Source organism: Peromyscus californicus, unplaced genomic scaffold (genome assembly GCF_007827085.1).
Source record: "Peromyscus californicus insignis strain IS unplaced genomic scaffold, ASM782708v3 Scaffold_7__1_contigs__length_154581171, whole genome shotgun sequence".
Taxonomy (NCBI): domain Eukaryota; kingdom Metazoa; phylum Chordata; class Mammalia; order Rodentia; family Cricetidae; genus Peromyscus; species Peromyscus californicus.
In genome coordinates, this window is record NW_026294595.1 from 86,680,464 (window position 1) to 86,701,096 (window position 20,633).

General features: G+C 40.0%; 1 protein-coding gene across 3 annotated transcripts in view; it reads left to right on the forward strand.

Annotated features, from left to right (window-relative positions):
• The window catches only part of Slc12a6 (solute carrier family 12 member 6), a 90,563-nt gene that overhangs the window by 35,445 nt on the left and 34,485 nt on the right, over positions 1-20,633 (forward strand). For 2 of the 3 annotated variants that reach the window (XM_052722553.1, XM_052722555.1), the window contains exon 2: positions 10,104-10,148. The exons of the other annotated variant lie outside the window; for it this stretch is intronic. In XM_052722553.1, coding sequence (XP_052578513.1) covers positions 10,104-10,148 — 45 coding nt within the window. The remainder of the gene's footprint in view (positions 1-10,103; positions 10,149-20,633) is intronic. 3 annotated transcript variants of the gene reach the window in all.

The window sequence follows — 20,633 nt, forward strand, 5'->3', positions numbered from 1 at the left end:
CATGGAGCCCAGCTTAGCTTTAACTTCTTCATACATTTCCTGCTGATATGACAGGATTGTCATGAGAACCAAAGAAAATATATGGAAACATTTTTTTCAAGTGTAGGGTATTATTAAATATAAAATACTACCACTGTTTTCAGTTTCTTATGTTGAATTTGATTCTTCAACTAGTTTATGAGCTTCTTATATTAGGAATTGCCTTTTTTTTTTTTTTTTTTTTTTTTTTTTTTTTTTTTGGTTTTTCGAGACAGGGTTTCTCTGTGTAGCTTTGCGCCTTTCCTGGAACTCACTTGGTAGTCCAGGCTGGCCTCGAACTCACAGAGATCCGCCTGGCTCTGCCTCCCGAGTGCTGGGATTAAAGGCATGCGCCACCACCGCCCGGCTAGGAATTGCCTTTTGTATGCCATGTGTGTGAGAGACAGGGTCGTAATATGTAGCCCTTGGTGGCCTAGAACTTGCTATATAGACCAGGGTGGCCTCCAACTCTCAGAGCTACCTCTGCCTCCAAGTGTTGGCATTAAAAGCACATGCCACTATGCCCAGCTTTTTTCTTCTCTATTCATAAATATTCTCTCTCTCTCTCTCTCTCTCTCTCGCTCTCGCTCTCGTTCTCGTTCTCGCTCTCGCTCTCGCTCTATCACTCTCAAGACAGTCCTCTTATCCCACTCTGCCAAATTGCTGAAATTGAAGCCATGTAATATGATGACCAACATGCTCAATTCTCTAATACTAATTGTTTAATGAGTGTCTTCCATCTCAATCCAATCCTCATAATTTTCTGTGCATTATTTTATTGCATAGATAGAAATTTTTAGTCTCATTGCATAAATAGAAAGTTAAGGCTAAGAAATATTTAGTCATTTTCCTAGGTTACCTGAACAGTGCATGGTAGAGTTAGAATCTTACCTGTGTTTTTACCTGCCAGTCTTGTGCTCTCATTTCCATTCTGCCTTATATGTGCCCACTGTGACAGAGGGCTCTCCCTTCACCACCATTCTGGGAATTCCCTTTGTTTCTCCTATAAAATGAGGTGATACTAACAGCAGCCACAGCATGGGATGGAAATGCTGTAAATGAAGTAAAACAGATAAGGGGTTTGGATGTTTGTCATATATATTACATATGTATTTATATTAGAGAGAGAGAGAGAGAGAGAGAGAGAGAGAGAGAGAGAGAGAGAGAGAGAGAGAAATAATTGCTCTGGATGACCGTTGCTGTTATTTTTGTACAAAAGTTTGTTGTATTTGATTTGAAAACTGCCATGACAAATATATTTATATCACAAGTGGATAGGCTGATTAAACATTGCACAAATTGATATGGTACCTAAAGAGATAGTAGAGCATCTCTCTGAAAACTAACATGAATTACTTAGGCAAGTCAGCAAAATTTATTTAAATTACCAGTAAATGAGAGATCTCAGAAAGAGTGGGGTAATATGACAAAGTTTTAAAAGGATACAAATATTGTTTCATTGGTGCCATTAATGAAAATTAGAAATGATAGGCATATGCCTGCCTAATATTTATGATTCGGGTAAGAAAAAAAAGAGAGTAAATTCAATCAGCAAAGTTGTATAGCTTCTATCAAATGATTGATGAATCAAAAAACATGTTTGTACTTATAAAATAGTGGTTAAACTGTTCATTTACAAGCACATGCTGTAACGGGGGAGGTCAGAGGACAACCATTTTTATGTGGGTTCCAGGAGTGGAACTCAGGTCCTCAAGCTTGGCAGTGAGTATCTTAACCCATGGGGTCATCTCACCAGCCCTGTAAGTATTTTTTTTACAGTCTCTGCTTTCACTAGCTTTTTAATTTAAATATCAGTCCTGATAGCAATGGATGGAAGTCTTATATTTTAGCAGTTTCCATTTTACCTAACTGCTGTCCTTAAAACCATATGTTAGAATTCTCCAAGTTAATCAAGGTCTTACATTGGACAGTTTTCAAATTTGATCCTTCAGCTTTTTTCCAGAAATACTGGAATTGCATTAGTAATGTTTGTAGCTGCATTAGGTGGTTTTATATTTAAGCTACATGATGCGTCATCTTCTCTGAAGTGTGTAGTGAGCTCATACTGTCTTGTGACTTGGGAGACCAAGCTGCTGAAAAACTAATGAACACAGAAAATATTAAAAGTAACAAAACTGAGCCCTTATTTTAGACTTTTGAATGCTGTAAATGAAAACCACAGTCTGTTTACCAAAACTATAATGTAGTTACGGTTACAATTTTCTCGTATCTTAGCTAGAACATATTAGTACTAGAGTTTAGAATCTTCAAGGTGGACAGCTATTGGAGTAATCTTGGTGATTTACCATTTACCTATATTCTGGACATTTAGCATGTCTTTCTTGTTTGTTGTTGTTCTTGTTGGTTGTAGTTCCATTTTTGTTTATGTTATTACCTTTGTTTTTCCTGGACAATACTTGATAATTATTCTTATTGTATATAGTTTACATTAAGTTTAGAACCTTCTTATTTAGACAAAAAGGGGAAATGTAGTGGTATTTGCTCCGCCCATGACCTTGAGCTATAGGGCTGGAAGGAGGCAGTGCTTCCTTCCATTGTACCTCTTAAAAGGAAAGGGAGTAGCCTTGGTGCAGGGAGGTGGGGCTTGGACTTGCCTCAGCTGAATGTGCCAGGCTCTGCTGATTCCCCATGGGAGACCTTGCCTTGGAGGAGGTGGGAATGGAGGGTGGGTTGGGGTGTGAAAGCTGGGGGGGGTTGGAGGAGGAGGACAGGGGAATCTGTGGTTGGTGTATAAAATGAATAGAAAACCTCTTAATTAAAAATAAATAAATAAATAAGTAAATAAAATAAAAATTTTTTTAAAAAAAGGAAAGGGAGAAGGGTCACATGCTCCTTCTCCCTGCTCCTGCCTGCGAGGTGGATTCACTCCCCATCAGATCACAGGATGACTTCAGCTGTCTACTCTGTTCTGTATTCATGAGTGTATTTCCTTAATTTACCTTAATAAATTTCCCTAATACTTCTTAAACAGACTCCCATGGATTTATGGCTTTACTATAAGGTGATCCCACCACTCAGGAGGCTGATGCAGGAAATTGTGAAGCAAGTCTGGGTTTCATAGTGAGGGTCTGTCTCAATCCTGCCTCACCAATCCCCACTATCACCAAAAAACACTCCCCAAACAAAAATCATCACAGTCATCTATTGTTTTTTGAATTGTGACAAAGTGTAACATAAATCTTACTCCAATTTTACATTTTTTTATTTTTGTCTTTCTGATACAGACTCTCATCATGAGTAGCCCAAGCTTCTTCAGTCTTGAGATTCTCCTTCCTCAGATTCTAGGATTATAGGCATATAGTCTACCATGCTCAGCTCAGTTTTTAAATGTACAATTCAATTGTATGAAGTGTATTTGCATTGCTCTACAAAAGAGCTTCAGAATGTTTGCATTGTGTGAGTCACTTTCCTCCCTACAGATCTGAGGAACCATCATTCCTGTTTCTGAGTGACTGCTTCAGATCTTCATAAGACACTTGCCTTTTGTGTCCATGGGACTGAGTTATTTCATAAATGAAATAACTTCATCCATCCTGTAGTTTGTGTTAATTTGGGCACAGTGGCTGCGCCTTAATATACTGCTATCTCAGCCAGCGATTGCAACTTTGAGGTTACCGACCTGTTTCTCTAGCAGCAGCCTGGCCACTCAGGCCGCAGCCTGGTGAGAATTCTGCTCCTGTTAAAGGAGATTTAACTAAATCTCTTATCATTCTAATTATGAATAAGACTCAAGATTCAAAGGCTAGGGTGAAAACCTGCAAGCTCAGAGAGGCTGAGTAGAAACTAGCTAACCCTCTCTCCTTGCTGGCGTCCACAGAAGACCCATGCATCCGCTTTGCCAAACCAAAAAAGGCTGTGCCACTCCAAACCCCACCCTACTACTTCCTGTGTCTCTCTATCTCTCCTGGATGCCCTCTGAGGCTCTATGATTACTGTCTGTCAACTAGTTTGCTCATTCAGCCTCCTGCCCCAAGGTTAATTTTATGTAACTAACACAAATGCAAACTCGGGGTTCACAGTGTGATCCAATATCCCCCCCACAAGTTTGTGTCCAAATTACCTTCCTTTTCAAGGCCAAATATTTAACTGTACAGATATACTACATTTTGTTTATTCATTCAACAGTGGACATTTGAATTGCTTCTCATTAAGTGAATTCTTAATGTTTTTACTAGCTGCTGTATTTATTAGCTCACACCTAACCAAGAGATCCATGCCACTGACCTGTCATTGCATAGACTCCTCTACCTAGCTTCACTGGGAAGTGACTGAAAGCTGGCCTCTTGAGCTAGGTCACTTGCCCTTTCCTAGTCTTCTGTGGTCCTCACACTCAACTCTGACCACTACTCATTATCCTCAGTACTTTCTGACCTCAGTCAAGGCCTTCTAACTCTACCTCCTTTGCCTCCTCATTTATGGTGCAGTCTGTCCTTGATAACAGCTGTAGTGATCCTGTGGAGACATAAAGCCTTCCAGTGGCTTCCTGTCATCCTCAGAGTAACCCAGAAGTCCTGATTGTGTCCTCGACGGCCTCCTGTGGTCCATGCTCTTTCTCCCCCCCTGCACTAGTCTCTTACACCGTGCTGTCACGCCCTGTTTATGCTGTGGATTAACCTTGTTTACTTGTTCATTGAAAAGGACAGCTCACACCTTTCTTCTAAGTACTCCCTCTATCTGTGGTGTTCATTTGTGTGTTCTTGGTTTCTTTCTCTTTCTCTCTTTGTCTGTCTCTCTCTTTCTCTTTCCAGAAGACAGTGTCAGTTCCCTTGGAACCAGAATGAGAGTAATAGGCAGTTGTGAGCCTACCATCATGGGTGCTAAGATCTTAACCCAGGTCCTTTGTAAGAGCAGCAAGCACTCTTAAGAGCTGAGACATCCCTCCAGCCCTCTGTTTCTGTTCTTACTCCCTTTACAATCCAGCCATCATTTGGCCTTTTTAAATCAGTTAACCAGACTTGTTGTGTGGCTACTTAAAACTTTCCAGTTACTCCAGACCACGTTTTGAATAAAAGTGATGTTTTCATGGTCCTTATGAACTTGGGTGGGTGTGGCTGCCTCCAAATTTTCTGACCTCTTTTAACACTATGCTGCTCACTACAATTTAGCACATTACAAGTTCCTAAGTGTACCAAGCTTATTCTCATCTCATCTCATAAGGTCTTTCTGCAGCCATTCCTCTGTTTCAAGCGGTCATTTTCTAGATTGTCATGCCTGCTTTCTTTTTATACAGACCTTAATTTTTTAAGATTTTATTTTTATTATTTTATTTATGTATCTTATTGTATACACTTTGCCCTGTTAGTCATCATCTACTGCAGATAGAAGCTTCTCAGTTGAGGGTTGAGAAAATCATTGATCTATGGGTGTAATCTTAAGTCATTAGGAGTTGGTTTATTACTATGTCCATTTAACAGAATAATAATAGTAGTTTCTATGGCCTATGGCCTGTCTAGACACAGGTTCTTGGTCCAATAATGGTACCAGGTGTAGGTTTCATCTTGGGGAGCAGCCTTAGAACTAGTCAGAAAGCAGTTGGTTACTCCTATGATGGTTATGCCACTATTATACCAGTGGGCATTTCTTACCAGATCAGTCATTATTTTAACAGGTAGGATTCATATTGGGGTATGATTGATGATTATCAAATAATCATCAGCTATGGTAGCATGCCTGTAGTAGCAGCACTTTGGATGCTGAAAATGAAGTATTCTGAGTTTGAGACCTCTGTTGACTACCAAGTAAGACCTTGTTTCCCCAAAACAAAACACCAGAAATGCTGTCAAAAAGCATCACATGCTCCAGAGACTTTTTTGTGTGAAGGATCAATCATTACAGATTTCATTGTGTCTTACTTTTAGAAATCCACTTTCAAAAGGGCAACATGAAGCCACTGTCTGCGGGCCTTCCGTGATGGGCAGACAACTCTGCTTAATGTGGAGACGCTTTCACTTCCTGCTTAGACACATCACCTCTGCTTTGATTTGTTTCTAGTGTTCTGCATAAGTAATGGATTGGCTAAATGAGAAGGAAACTTGAATGCATAGACAGATTATATGACCTTCCCAAGATCAACACACTTGTCATTGACAAATGTGCTTTCGATCTCATTTCAGAAACTCCAGGTTACTTTTCTGTGCTAGGTCATTCCTTCTCCCCACACAGCTGACTTCCAGGGAGAAGTGAAGCTATACACAACGTTTGGAAAATAAGGACAACATTTGTCATCAGAAGCAAGAACAGAAAAGCGAGGCTAAGCTACCATGCTTTAAACCATTACAGACTCTGGCAGCTTCAGTTGTACTTCTTGCAGTGTTTCTAACCCTAAGGAGATAACGGCGAGTTGTCCTTTCCTCTCTAGAAATATATCATCAGTTACAGACAGAAAATAGTTTACCACCATAAAGAAAGGCTCCCCATAGGATCTGCTGTTTTACAAGGCTAGAGTTACTAAAGAAAAATAAATGAAATCTCAGGAAATTTCTCTTGTATTTGGTTTCAAATAATGTAGTTACATTTCCCCCATTCCTAGCTACCTTAAGTGGCAGAAAGAAAAACACCCATCCCAAAACTGGAAGAACAAATACTGTGTGTGTGGGTCTTGGGTCAATGTAACGTTAGAAGACGGGGCATCCTTCCTCAGCTTCAGAAAGGATTGGGAGTTTCACTGTGGAGGACTACATAGTGAGACCTGTTTCAAAAAAAAAACAACAAAAGTAAACATGCATAGAGATAGAACGCTCAATTAGAGAGTGCTTACAGGGTATATTTTGTGGAACATTGATTATTTTTCATGTTATATTCCTTTTTGCCTTACCTTGAACTCAGAATTTTTCTGCCTTTGTCTGCTAAGTGTTGGGATTACAAGCACATGTCACCTGACCCAGGTACCTTTTATTTCTTTTAAACATCCATTCCTTTCATTATATAAAACAATAAAAAATCTGAAATTAAAAAAAAAGTAGCCATCACCTCCCATCCAGCCTTAAGTTTGTAGCACCCTGATAAAGGCAGCCATCAACCCTGAGGCAAGATCTTCCACCCGTGAAGAGATAGCTCACAAAAGGCTCAGATGATCATTAGAATCCTTTAGCAACAGAGTATTTTATAATGAAGGTATGTATGTATATTGTTTAAGGAAGAATATAATGTGACTGCACACTTCATAGATACTATAGTGTATTATAAACACAGGTTTCATATGCACTAGGGAACCAAAAAATAAAAATTATATGACTGACTTTATTGCTGTGGTCTGGATCCAACCGTGATATTTCTGTTCTCAGCTATGACTGAGGTAGTAAAGAAATTCTTGACAGAAAATTAGAAAGTAATTATTTCCTGGGCAATGGTAAAGTAGTAAGGCTCCTCAGGGGAAAAAAAATCTCTACAAATGAGCACTGCCCCTGGACATTTTTCTCTTTGCTATCAAAGGTGCATGACAGATTAAATCCTTTATCTTCTTTTAGATTTCTTTTTTTAATATTTTTTCCTTTTTTCATATAATATGTTTTATCATATTCTTTTCTCTGTCCCCAGTCCTCCCAGATCCTCCCTACCTATTCATGTACTTTCTCCCACCCTTTCTATCCCTTTCTCTCTCAAAAACAAAAAGAAAACAAAATCCCAAAAGACAAAAAAATGTAAAACCAAAAAAAAAATGTGCATTTGTGTTCACACACACAAAACAAAACATGGGAGTCTGATTGGTGTTGGTCAGCTGTTGCTGAGCATGAGGCCTGCCCAGAAGCTTGTTTGATCTACAGAGTGTCACTCCATTGGAGAAAATTGATTTTTTTCCCTCTCCTAGCATGTTTCAGTTGCAGGTAGCTTTCTGGTTAGTGGTGGGACTTTGTGCCCACCTCCCCTTCTCAGTGCTGAAATTCTGTCTGGCTTGAATTTGTACGGGTCTTTTATTTAGATGAGAAGATCCATTTTAAAAAAGCTAGAGATTGGCCGGGCGGTGGTGGCGCACGCCTTTAATCCCAGCACTCAGGAGGCAGAGCCAGGCGGATCTCTGTGAGTTCGAGGCCAGCCTGGACTACCAAGTGAGTTCCAGGAAAGGCGCAAAGCTACACAGAGAAACCCTGTCTCGAAAAACCAAAAAAAAAAAAAAAAAAAAAAAAAAAAAGCTAGAGATTGACTTGCTAATGTGTTGACCCTGATGTCATTGAATAGACAAGTTTGATGTTCCTCTTTTCTAAAATCAAATTAAGGAAGAAAATTCTCTGAAAATGTAACTAAATATAAATGACCACTTAGCATTTAAAACTTTAATTGTGGAAATAAGGTGTCTACTTTATGTCTTTCTTGATGACAGTGTATGGGGATACTGTAGTGTAGATAAGAAGCCAGAATTTGTTAAGAATTCTTATTTACTCTTCTGTCTTGGAGGTGTTTTTTATTATTACTGAAGTACTGGAGGTCCAATCCAGTACCACTAGCTATGTCCCTACCTCTGGGATCTTTATTTTAAAGTGTCATATTTAAAGCCGGTGGTGGTGGCACACACCTTAATCCCAGCACTCGGGAGGCAGAGGCAGGCGGATCTCTGTGAGTTCAAGGCCAGCCTGGTCTACAGAGTGAGTTCCAGGTTAGCTAGGACTGTTTCACTGAGAAACCCTGTTTCGAAAAATGGGGGTGGGGAAAGTGTTATATTTAATTATATATGGCATATTTATGAAGCTTAGAGAATATTATTTGAATTTTGTGTAAAACTATTAATAACATGATATTTTTAAAATGTGATACTTATCATTGGCAAAAAAAACAGTGCTGTTTTTAAATAGCTTATTGCTAACACAATAATTGGAGAAAATAAAAAACTTCAATTAGAAATTAGTAAAATTAAAGAAGTAATTTTTCTCATTATTCACAGAACATGGTCCAAATTTATTTTTTTTCTTCAGATGCTTGCAAGAAGAAAGCCAGATGCAGTTCTCAGCATCTCAGGAGACTTAGTCTATGCGAAAAGTGGAGCTTAGGGCTGTTTCCATATTTAGCCCTTAATGCTTTTCAAGTCCTTAAAATAAGCAGTGGTTGATGGTTAAGCAGTGACTGTCAATCTCGCTTGCATTAGGAATTTGGCTTGTTGTCACCACTTTCAGATTATTGATGAAATAGGTTTTTATCAAAGCTAGCTTAGTCACTTTATCTTTAATTCACATTGGAGTATTCTGGTAGTAATAAACGCTCTGGTCATGACTTGCCTTTGAGTTGCGGCAGAAAGTGTGACTGCACAGGTACTGACAGGTTATACTTCTACTTTATGAAGTACTGTTGCCTGATCAGATCTGAGTGATGATTTTTAGTTACTTTTTTATTGTGGTAATATATTTGCAACACAAAGTTTACCCTTTCAGTCGGTTTTTAAGTGTGTATTTCCTGGCAGCTCTTATCTACAGTGCTTCCCTGCCCTTACTTCTAAATTTTTGAATTTCACATCACCCCTAAACAGCACTTTTGATCATTTAGCAATAATATCCATACTTCATTCAGCTAATCCCACTGGCCAGTGGGATTTTTGTATCTATAAATTTGCTTGTGATCAATAGGTCATATAAATGTAATCATATAATATGTATCCTTTGTGTCTGCCTTTACCCCACATTAGCATAGTGTTTTCAAGTTTCATCTGTGTTTTACAGAGTATGGGTCAGAATTTCATTCTTTTTATAGCCAAATAATACCACATCCTATATGGGTACCACATTTCAGTTACTCATTCATATACTGGAGGACAACTTGGACTGTTTTTGCCTTTGACTCTTGTGATTAATGCCACTGGAAACTTGATTATATGTGTATCTGAGTCCCCATTTTCAAGTGTTTTAGGGGATAGATGTGGAATTGTTGTTTCATGTAGTAATTCATGTTTAATGTATTGAAGAATGTGATAATTATTTTACAATAGTTCATTCTAGTTGAGTTTTCTGGTCCCCCCCCCTTTGTTAATTTTTTTTAAGTTTTTGCTTATTACCTTGTTTGACTTTTGTTGCTTGAGTTTTAAATAATTGTTTGTTTTGGTCATTCATTTTTTCTATCCTTTTCAATTGTTTGTTTTTCAGACCCGAGTCAGAACTCCATCACAGGGGAGCACAGCCAGCTGTTAGGTATAGTATTGCTCTGGGAAGCGGCTCTCCAGTCCCCCCGCCTGGTTTACTAACAGACACTACTCCCCCCCCCACACACGCTGCTGTTGGGGTCTTTCACTTTACTTTTCACCCCTCAAGTCTTTCTCTGTTGATCTCTAACTTGGTAAGGGATAGGAAGCTGCCTTTGTTATTAATTACTAAAACTAAATTAATTACATTTTAAAAAGTAATTTTACATAGTCTGAAGTTAAAATAATCCTAGAGCTTCTTTTTCTAGAATTGAATTGAAAAGCAGATGGTAGTCTCCACACATGTGCTGTGGCAGGTTTCCCCCCCACACATCGTGTCCACGTGGGTCATCAAGTCAAGGTGCTTGCAAAGAACAATCAGACTGCAACCCACAGAACCAGTGAGGCTATATAGCAGGGGGGACCCTAGGATGACTGTGGCTTATAACAAGTTTTGGTTTTACTCAATTCCTGGGTAAGCCTCAATGACACATTTCACTATTAGGATAAGAACTTATACTGTATCAAGCTGATAATAGAAAGAATAAATTTAAGAAAGAAAGGAAGGAAGGAAGGAAGGAAGGAAGGAAGGAAGGAAGGAAGGAAGGAAGAAAGAAAGAAAGAAAGAAAGAAAGAAAGAAAGAAAGAAAGAAAGAAAGAAAGAAAGAAAAGGTGCTTGCTGTGCAAGAAGCCTGGTGACCTGAGTTTGGTCCCCAGGACTTAGGTACAGGGGAAGGGAAGAGCGCATCAACCCCACAAAGTGTCCTCTAACCTCCGCACCCTTTGTGAACACATACAGTAGTAAAAAGATTATAATATTATGTAATATCGTGAACTTTATAGATAGACTTCTCTGTTGTTTGTGTTGGTGTTGAACCACATTTTAATTGCTGGAAGTCACTCAGTTGTGAGGTGCTCACCAGGTACCTGGTTCTGAGTCCTGGGACCCACATAGAAGAAGGAAAGACCTTACTCTTTCAGGTTGTCCTCTGACCTTCACAGCATACGGTGGCATGTGTGTACTCACACACCATCACCATACACACACACACACACACACAAGTAAGCTATGACAAAAATGTAATTACTGAAAGCCTTCACAGACAACATTGACTTTTAATAACCTATAAAATTGATATTCCAGTTTCTTACCTATGAAACAAGTTATAGAAGTGAATTATTTCCTCTAAGTATTGGTTAGTGTAGGAAAACTGTAATTTGACAAGAATTTGATAAGCTCTCAGAACTTGGAGATTTTCAAAACATGCTTGGACTCCTTTCTAGAAACCCTGCAATGGGGAATCCAAGCAGGACAGAAAATCAGTTAAAGGTAGGTAATCCTTCAAGGGTCTGTCCTCCCCACACCTCAGCTCTGCTTCCCCAAGTACTCAATTTATTTATAAATGTTCATATTACATATGATTACTTTTTCCTTTATATGTCAGTGGCCTTATATTATTCAAATGGCATTTTGTCAGTTAATGTTTTGTCTGGGTAGTTCGTATCAGTGTGTCAAGCTCTACTCATTCCTCTGTTTAGAATACAGTGCGATTGCACTGTTCACTGCAGTTTTACTCAGCCAGTTCCCCCTCTTCATGAACATTTGAGGTTATTTCTAGAATGCTATTAAAGAAATTATGTTGAAGGGCATGGAGAGATGGCTCAGCTGGTTAAGATCACCGACTGCTCTTCCAGAGCACCTGGGTTCAATTCCCAGGACCCACATTGCAGCTCACAACTGTTTGTAAGTCCAGTTCCAGGGAATTCAATGTCTTCTTTATTTAGCATGGTGTAAGCACTGTGTGCATGGGTCACATGGACAGACATATGTGCAAGCAAAACATCCACACACATACAGTTTTTTAAAACAAATTATTCTGCAATTAGCGTCTTGTAGTTGCGTCTCTGCAGTCAAGACTGTCAGCACATTTGTAGTTTCCTCTCATGGTTTGTACATTTTCAACGAGATGGATCACCATAAACTCTCCCACTGACCTAGGTATGGAGGAATGTTTGGCTCTCAGTTACAGAAACTTATGTTATTTTTAAAGTTATATTTATTTACTTACTTCCTTTGTAGGGAAGTGATGTGCTTGCCATAGCATGTTTGTGGAGGTCAGAAAACAACTTTCAGGCATCTGTGCTCTCCTACCACTATGTGTGTTGTGGGCATTGAACTCAGGGTGTCAGCCTTGGCCGCAAGTATCTTTACCTGATGAGCCAGCTCTCTGGCCCAAATTGATTTTATTAGTCTATATTTTTTACATTCTAATAGGTAGAGTGTCATTTCTAGTTTGTGTTCTACTTTAATTATGGTGAGAATTAGAACTTTATGGTACGCAAAGAGTTATGTTGTATGGTGGTGTGCGCATCTGGTTTTGTACACTGCTAAGCTTTTAGCTGTTAGAATATACAATAACAAGCCGGGCGGTGGTGGCGCAAACCAAAAAAAAAAAAAAAAAAGAATATACAATAACAGCTGTGGAAAATGTGTTATCAGAAAGTCCACAGTAGGGAAAGAACTTGATATGGCTTGTTTGCTTCCAGAAAAGTTCCATAGTATTGAAGAAACTGTGCGCTTGTTCGCTCGCTCTCTCTCTCTCTCTCTCTCTCTCTCTCTCTCTCTCTCTCTCTCTCTCTCTCTTTCTCATTCTCTCAACTATGTATCTGTCTGTCTATATGTATCTATTATGTTAGCATATTCATGTAATCCTAACATGTGAGAAACAGGCAAGAAGATCAAGATTACAAGGCTAGCCTGGGCTACATGAGACCTTGTCTCAATTTCTTTTCTCCCCTGAATTGTGAAATTGCCAAGATAAGCTCAGAACTCTGAAAGTAGTTTATTATCTGAACAGGAACATAGATGCAGTGGAGGTACAAAGGCCTTCACAAGTGAAATGGACGGTAAGAATTTACACCATTCACAAATCAACTGCACTGAAGCAGAGAAAGACTGTATTTTATAATTTTTTTTTGTACACTTGCCCCACCTTTCAGGACTGGGGACGTAATTCAGTGATTCAATGCTAACTTGGCAAACACCATCCCCTGGGCTCAACCCCAGCACCTCAAAAACCAAAAACTCTCAACGCCTCCATCCCAACCCCAGTGTTTCTAAGAAGCTCCTGTGGTGAACACTGGCTCAATTGTCTTGCTTGCTGAATTCGGTTTATAATAACATCTTTCAGACTTTTCCTGCCAAATGAGATTGAAAACAGCATCTTCCAGACCTGCTAAGTACTGCTCCTGCCAACAGGCTGCAGTTATTTTAATATATTTACTGTTCCCACTGACTCATAAGCTCTCTTGCAAAACTCAGGGTCAAGCTGAGGTAATGTATGGGAGGTGAAGCTGCTCTTGTGATAATGAATCAAAGTTTGTACTTAACAATCTATGAACTTTTACCTGTGTGTGTGTGTGTGTGTGTGTGTGTGTGTGTGTGTGTGTGTGTGTGTGTATAATTTTCAAGTTCAAACATTTTAGAAAGCAAAGAGGCAAACATCAGTGAGTCATGGCAGGTTTACAAATTTTATTAAACATGCAAGAATAAAAACATTCCAGTCTTGTACAATCTCATAGCATAGAAAACCAAATAAACACTGTGAGATCAGTTTGAGTCTTTCTTAACCTTGACACCAAAACTTAACAGTGGCAATATGAGAAAAGCGTTGTCCAGCCCAAACGAAGTATTTGTAATCTGAATCATGTAGTATTTTTATTTTTAATTTAAATATAATATTTTTATTACTTTTTTGAGAATTTCATGCATGAATGCAAAGTGTTTTGATTATATTCACCCCACTACTCTCCCGGACTCCTCCCAGATCCATCCCCATTTCCCACTTGTTCTAAAGTTCCTGTCTTTTTTATTTTTACACTTTTATTATTACAACAATATTTTATTGTGCAGTGTGTGCTGCCTGTATACTCACGGATGTGGAGCCAGTGGAGTGTGATTGACACCAGGGGCCACACCCTTAACAGGGTCCTCCCCTCTCCCAGAATCTCACTGTCAGTCCAGTGGAGTGTGATTGACACCAGGGGCCACACCCTTAACAGGGTCCTCCCCCCTCCCAGAAGCATCACTGTCTGTCCAGTGGAGTGTGATTGACACCAGGGGCCACACCCTCCCCCGGAAGCATCACTGTCAGTCCAGTGGAGTGTGATTGACACCAGGGGCCACACCCTTAACAGGGTCCTCCCCTCTCCCAGAAGCTCACTGTCAGTCCAGTGGAGTGTGATTGACACCAGGGGCCACACCCTTAACAGGGTCCTCCCCTCTCCCAGAAGCATCTCTGTCAGTCCAGTGGAGTGTGATTGACACCAGGGGCCACACCCTTAACAGGGTCCTCCCCTCTCCCAGAAGCATCTCTGTCAGTCCAGTGGAGTGTGATTGACACCAGGGGCCACACCCTTAACAGGGTCCTCCCCTCTCCCAGAAGCATCACTGTCAGCCCAGTGGAGTGTGATTGACACCAGGGGCCACACCCTTAGCAGGGTCCTCCCCTCTCCCAGAAGCATCTCTGTCAGCCACCCTTCAGCAAGAGGTGGGGCTTGCGAGCTCCTCCCTCTTCCGTGCTGGAATGTTGGCCAGATTGATCTTGTGCAGGTCTTCTTGCACATAGCATTTTTAAAGATTATCTCCATGGGCTTTGGTTTGGACCCATGTTAGAGTATTTACCTACCACACTTAAGGCCCTGGGTTCAATCCCCAATGCCTCAAATTAAACAAATACCATTATCGAGTTGCTAAAAATACATGACAGGCTTTATATCAAAAATGAATTTATACCCTTGTCACTGGTGGTTCACACCTGTCATCCCAGTACTTAGGAAGATGAGGCATGAAGAACATGAGCTTGAGGCTAGCCTGACCCTTGCCTCAAAAATAAATATAAAACTTAAGTATTTACTGTATTAGTATTAAAGAACTATATAATCATTTTAGTATAGGTTCGTTGAAGCATTTGATAGGAAACATAACCAATATTAACATATTAAAAACTAATTGTTCATAACTGGAATGTTCTTGTGAGCCTACTCATTAATTGCTCAATGAAGGGGAAGAATAAACTAATAGATAATCTGTTTTATATTTAACTGTACCACTTGAGAGCCAAGTAGATTAAAATGTCTCTGGTGTGAAGTTCTTGAACTAATGAAAACTAAGAGATTGAAAATGTCATCACATTTTACCCCTCATAAGTTAATGGATCCAGGCATTAATCATCAATGGTTATTAATATCTCAAAAAGAAAGCTAACCAGATACAGTAAAGTATCCCAGTACAATTATGCAGCAGTTTTTTCTCTCCCTAAAAATAACAAATATGGTGTGATTAAGCATCTAGATTCAGTTGTCAACCAGTTCATACAAATTACAGTAAACAAAATGTCACACAGCATCACATCAATGTCATCATCAAAGTCCAGTCTCTCAGAAACTCCAGGACATACGACAAGATTTTTTGAAGAGAAAGGAAACTGTAGCTGAAGAAATACAGCAGTCAGTTGTAATGTGCTTCTGTCTGACTGATGATTCAAACAATATAGATCAAAAGCATAACTTACAGGGCTGCAGTATAGCTCAGTGTGGCTTGCTTACCAAGCATGTATGAGTACCCAGGTTCAGTTCTCATCACTGAAAATAAGCAAACATACCAACCTGTGAACTGTTTCGAATCTCTTTCAGAAAAAGATAGAAAAAAAAACCTATATTCAGCTTTTTCTTTCTCACGAGTTATGACATACATCCACCATATTTCTCAGAATACTTAACATTCTTCCATTTCCAACATACTTCTTAAAAACCTCACATTTTCCCAACTTCTCATTCACTTAAAAACAGTGATTTTTTTTTACAGCATTGAGACAAATTATCCTTCCTTTTGTTTGTTTGTTTTGTTTTGTTTTTTGAGATAGGGTGTCTCTGTGTATCTCTGGCTGTCCGGAACTCGCTCTGTAGAACAAGCTGGCCTCGAACTTGGAAATCTGCGTGCCTCTGCCTTCTGAGTGCTGGGATTAAAGGTGTGCACCACCACCACCTGGCAATTTTTTTCCCGTTCTTGTTGATGTGGTTCAAACATAGATGTGTGCCAGAGGAATTTAAGTATTTTTACTGTTTCATCTCTGTCTAGATCGAGCCAGCAAAGACCACTTGACAAGGTCAGGAGGCTAAAGGACAATTTTTGCAGCTTACCTTGGTTCCAAAATACAGTGTAAATGGTAACTGACAAGAGCAACATTGTAGAAATAATAGAAGCAAACAATAAAGATCTTTCAACATCAAGCTATTAGCTATACACTTTTTCTGTTTACAGAGAAAAGGAAAAGAGCATAGCTTAGTGATGGTGTGCTCAAAGCCCTGGGTTCAGTCTGTAGCACATACAAAAAGGAACAACAAAAGCAAGTTATATAAGAACATAAATGTGTCACGAAAAGCAGAAACAATATTTTGAGAAGAAACTGGTTCTGACAGTATTCTTTTTAATTGCGCCTTGAAACACAGCAGCTTCCTCATAGTATCCGTGTTGTTTGGGCAGTAAAGGGAGAGAAAAGAAACACACAACAGTGATGGGGTGCTGAAATCGGGTCGCTGCCACGGCCAGTCTTGCAGACCCAGTGGATATCTTACAAAGTAATCTTCTTGTGAGTTCATGTGTACCGCCTAGTGCCCATGGAGGTCAGGAGAGTCCAGTCCCCTGGAACTGGAGTTACAGACAACAGTGAGCTTTTCAGTGAGGGTACTGGGAGCCCAACTCATCCTCATTAAGTGCTGCTAACTGCCGAGATATCTCTCCAGTGCCAGGATTCTGTATATTCTTCAAGAGTCCTGGGATATGTGTTTGGTTCCGAGTTCATGCCAAGAAAGATTTTTATTCGGAAAATCTAGAAATTCCATTGTCTTTGGCATTCCTTGTAACCCAGACTACAGAAAAAGCCATACTGTGACTGGTTGCCAACCACCGTAGTCTAGCTGAGAAGTCATCCATGCCTTTTGGTAGAATTACTTCTAGTTTCATGTTTTTCTCTAGAAGCAAATCTGGCAAGAGCTATGTTCCTTCTGTGGAAAGCCTCTACTTTTCATGATTGTCCCAAGTCAGGATAGATCAGGATAACTAGGTCTTACAAGCATCATTGTCTTCCTATGATGCAAAGTCTCCATGGAAATTGTTTTGTTTTCCAAATCAATTAAGAAGTCAAACAATAGAAGCCTGTGCAAAAGCAGCCAGAACCAGATTTGACTGATCAATAAAGTGATTCACCTGGAACTCAAGAATGAGGTGTCCAAACAGAGCAGCAGCAGCAGCAGAGTTGAACAGGATGTCCTAATACTAGATTAAAAAAAAAAAAGAATATCTTTAATTTATCCTTTGATAGTTTCCCAGAATATTTTAAAGAAACTTTCACATTCTATATTTTCTATTTGTTTGTTTGTTTTTTCATTTTTTTTTTTTTTTTTGGTTTTTCGAGACAGGGTTTCTCTGTGTAGCTTTGCGCCTTTCCTGGAACTCGCTTTGGAGACCAGGCTGGCCTCGAACTCACAGAGATCCGCCTGGCTCTGCCTCCCGAGTGCTGGGATTAAAGGCGTGCGCCACCACCGCCCGGCTGTTTTTTCATTTTTACTATTAAAAAACTAGCATTGGGTAGCAAGGGCTCAGTGGATACAGGTGCTTGCTGCCAAGCCTGATGACCAGAGTTCAATCCCAGGGCCTTACATGGTTAGAAGGAGAGAACCAACTCCCACAAGTTGTCTTTGAGCTTCACATAACGTGGCAGGTGGCACATGTGACCAAATGTACACCAACAAAAGTAAATTAATGCAATTTTAAAGATGACTTTATTGGACCAGAAGTGTAGTATACACCTTTAATACTAGCACTCAGGAGGCAGAGGCAGGTGGATCCGAGAGTTTGAGGCCAGCTTGGTCTACATTGTGAGTTCTAGGACAGCCAGAGCTACATAGTGAAACCTTGTCTCAGAAAAAAAAAAAGTTATTATAATAAACACACAAAATCATCATGTAGTTATATTAACATACCCATCAAAATACTTGTCTGGTCCCAAACCCTATACATCTCAATAAACTTCCATGCTGTTAGAGTAGTTTTTGTGACTCCAAGGTTCACTTAAGAGTTTTATATTTTCACTATCAATTACATTTTCATGCACCTACCACCTCAAGAAGATATATGCATGATTGTATTGTCTTTGTCTTCCATCTCTGAAACCTGCTCTTCTACTTGTTCTTGTCTGTCCATGATGGCATATTGTGGATTTTATTTGATTGACCATCTCATTTACCGCAAGTGTTTTGTTTTTTAATGTTTCAGTCTCCTTGCTGAATTTTTCCTCTATATTTGGACTTTCACCTCTGATTTACTGTTTCATTCACTTTTGAGACTCTCTTATTGAAATCTGGGATAGATCTCCTTAATTTGTCCATCTGTTTGTTTGAATCTTCTATATGATCACTAATTCTTTTAAAAAGTAAGACTGTGAATGTAGGCAGAGTTTTCCTGTTCCGGCAGCCACCCCCAAATAACCACTCAGAAGCTTAATATTAATTATAAATGCTCGGCTGATAGCTCAGGCTTGTTACTAGCTAACTCTTAAAACTTTAAATTAGCCGGGCGGTGGTGGCGCACGCCTTTAATCCCAGCACTCCGGAGGCAGAGCCAGGCGGATCTCTGTGAGTTCGAGGCCAGCCTGGGCTACCAAGTGAGTCCCAGGAAAGGCGCAAAACTACACAGAGAAACCCTGTCTCGAAAAACCAAAAAAAAAAACCAAAACTTTAAATTAGCCCATATAGCCCATATTTCTTATCTACCATCTGCCACTTGGCTCATGGCTTGCTATCTTATTCTCCACACATCCTGTTTCCTCTGCATATGCTGCCATCTCCCTGATTCCTTCCTTCTTAATCCCAGCATCCTTAGTTTGGTTGTCCTGCCTATACTTCCTGCCTGGCTACCTGCCAGTCAGCTTTTTATTAAACCAATTCAAGTGACAAATCTTACAGTGTATAAAAGGATTATTCCACAGCACTGTGAATTCTTAGACATTATCTCTGTGGTTTTGGATTCCTTCATAAGGGAGTGGTTGGTTGGGATGGGTCATGGAAGGTGGCTATGTCATAGTCTTTGTGTTTCTTTGTTGTATTTTATGCATCTCCTAGAGTATGTTTGACTTTCGGTTTTGACTTCCCCATTGGAGTATATTCTGTTTTGCTTTCTGTGATTCTTCCTAGAGGATTAACTGCATGAAACTTAGCTGTGTGGACTGCAGAAATTTAGTGTTGTCAAGTGTAGTCACTGAGGTAATCCCACTGTAGCTGTGTACCAACAAGACCCAGGGTGGAGTGGCCCATGAAGAACCAAGGCAGCCAGATGGGGTTAGAACCCCTGTCATTGCCTGGATCCTGTGGATCCACTGGGGGCCAGAATAGCAAATGTCAGACCCACTGAAGTCTGGGTGCTAACTGTGGCCTGTAGCTAAAGCAGTAGACTTTAAGTAACTTCTGGGGGAGCACAGTAGTCTAGACTCTGGGGTCCTGCAGTGACCACTGGAACCACAGGATTCAAAACCCCACACCCATAGTAATCTTAAAGACCACCGAAGAAGCCAAAGCCCAGTTTTTCAGGGGACCCTGAGTACACTAGAGCTGAAGCTCAGGCCCCTCACTGTCCTCTGAGACCGCTGGGGCTGGAGGCTAGTTGCATAGTGCTCTCAGATCCCAGTGGAGCCAGTGCCCTAGTCCCAGGGTGCTTTCTGGTCCCGCAGAAGCCTGATAATAATAAATGCAAATTTCTAAATTAGCATACATTTAAATTTCCCTGTTTTTAAATTTTAAAAAATATTTTATGTATATGAGTGCTTTGTCTATATATGTGCCTGTGCACTACGTGTGTACCTGGTACCCATGGGCCAGAAAAGGGTATTGGATCCCCTGGCACTGTAGTTACAGATGGTTGTGAGCTGCTCTGTGGGTGCTGGGAATTTAACTCAGGTCCTCTGGAAGAACAGCTGAGCCATCTCTCCAGCCTGACATTTCTCTGTTCTAGAAATGTCTCTTTCTATGCCATGCCATGGGGATACATGTCTTTAATCCCAGCACTTGGGAGGCAGAGGTGGGCGGATCTCTCTGAGATTGAGGCTGAACTAGTCTACAGAGTGAGTTCCAGGACAGGCTCGAAACCTTCACAGAGAAACCCTGTCTCGAAAAACTGAAGGAAAAAAAAAAAAGTCGCTTCACATTTGTTTCAGGAGTCTAACAAAGATCGTATCTTAGATTTCAGTCACATCTTAAGCTTTAATCAGTAAAAGTTCACTCATTTAGCCTGTGATTTGCTGAAGAAATGAGATTATCCTACATTCTGACTTTAGTGATTGTGTCTTTGTGTATGCCTACAGTTTTCCTCCTTTGTATTGTCTGTGATCCTGACAGGCTTAATTAGGCTGAGTTTCCTTTCTTTTGCTAAGAATACATAGGA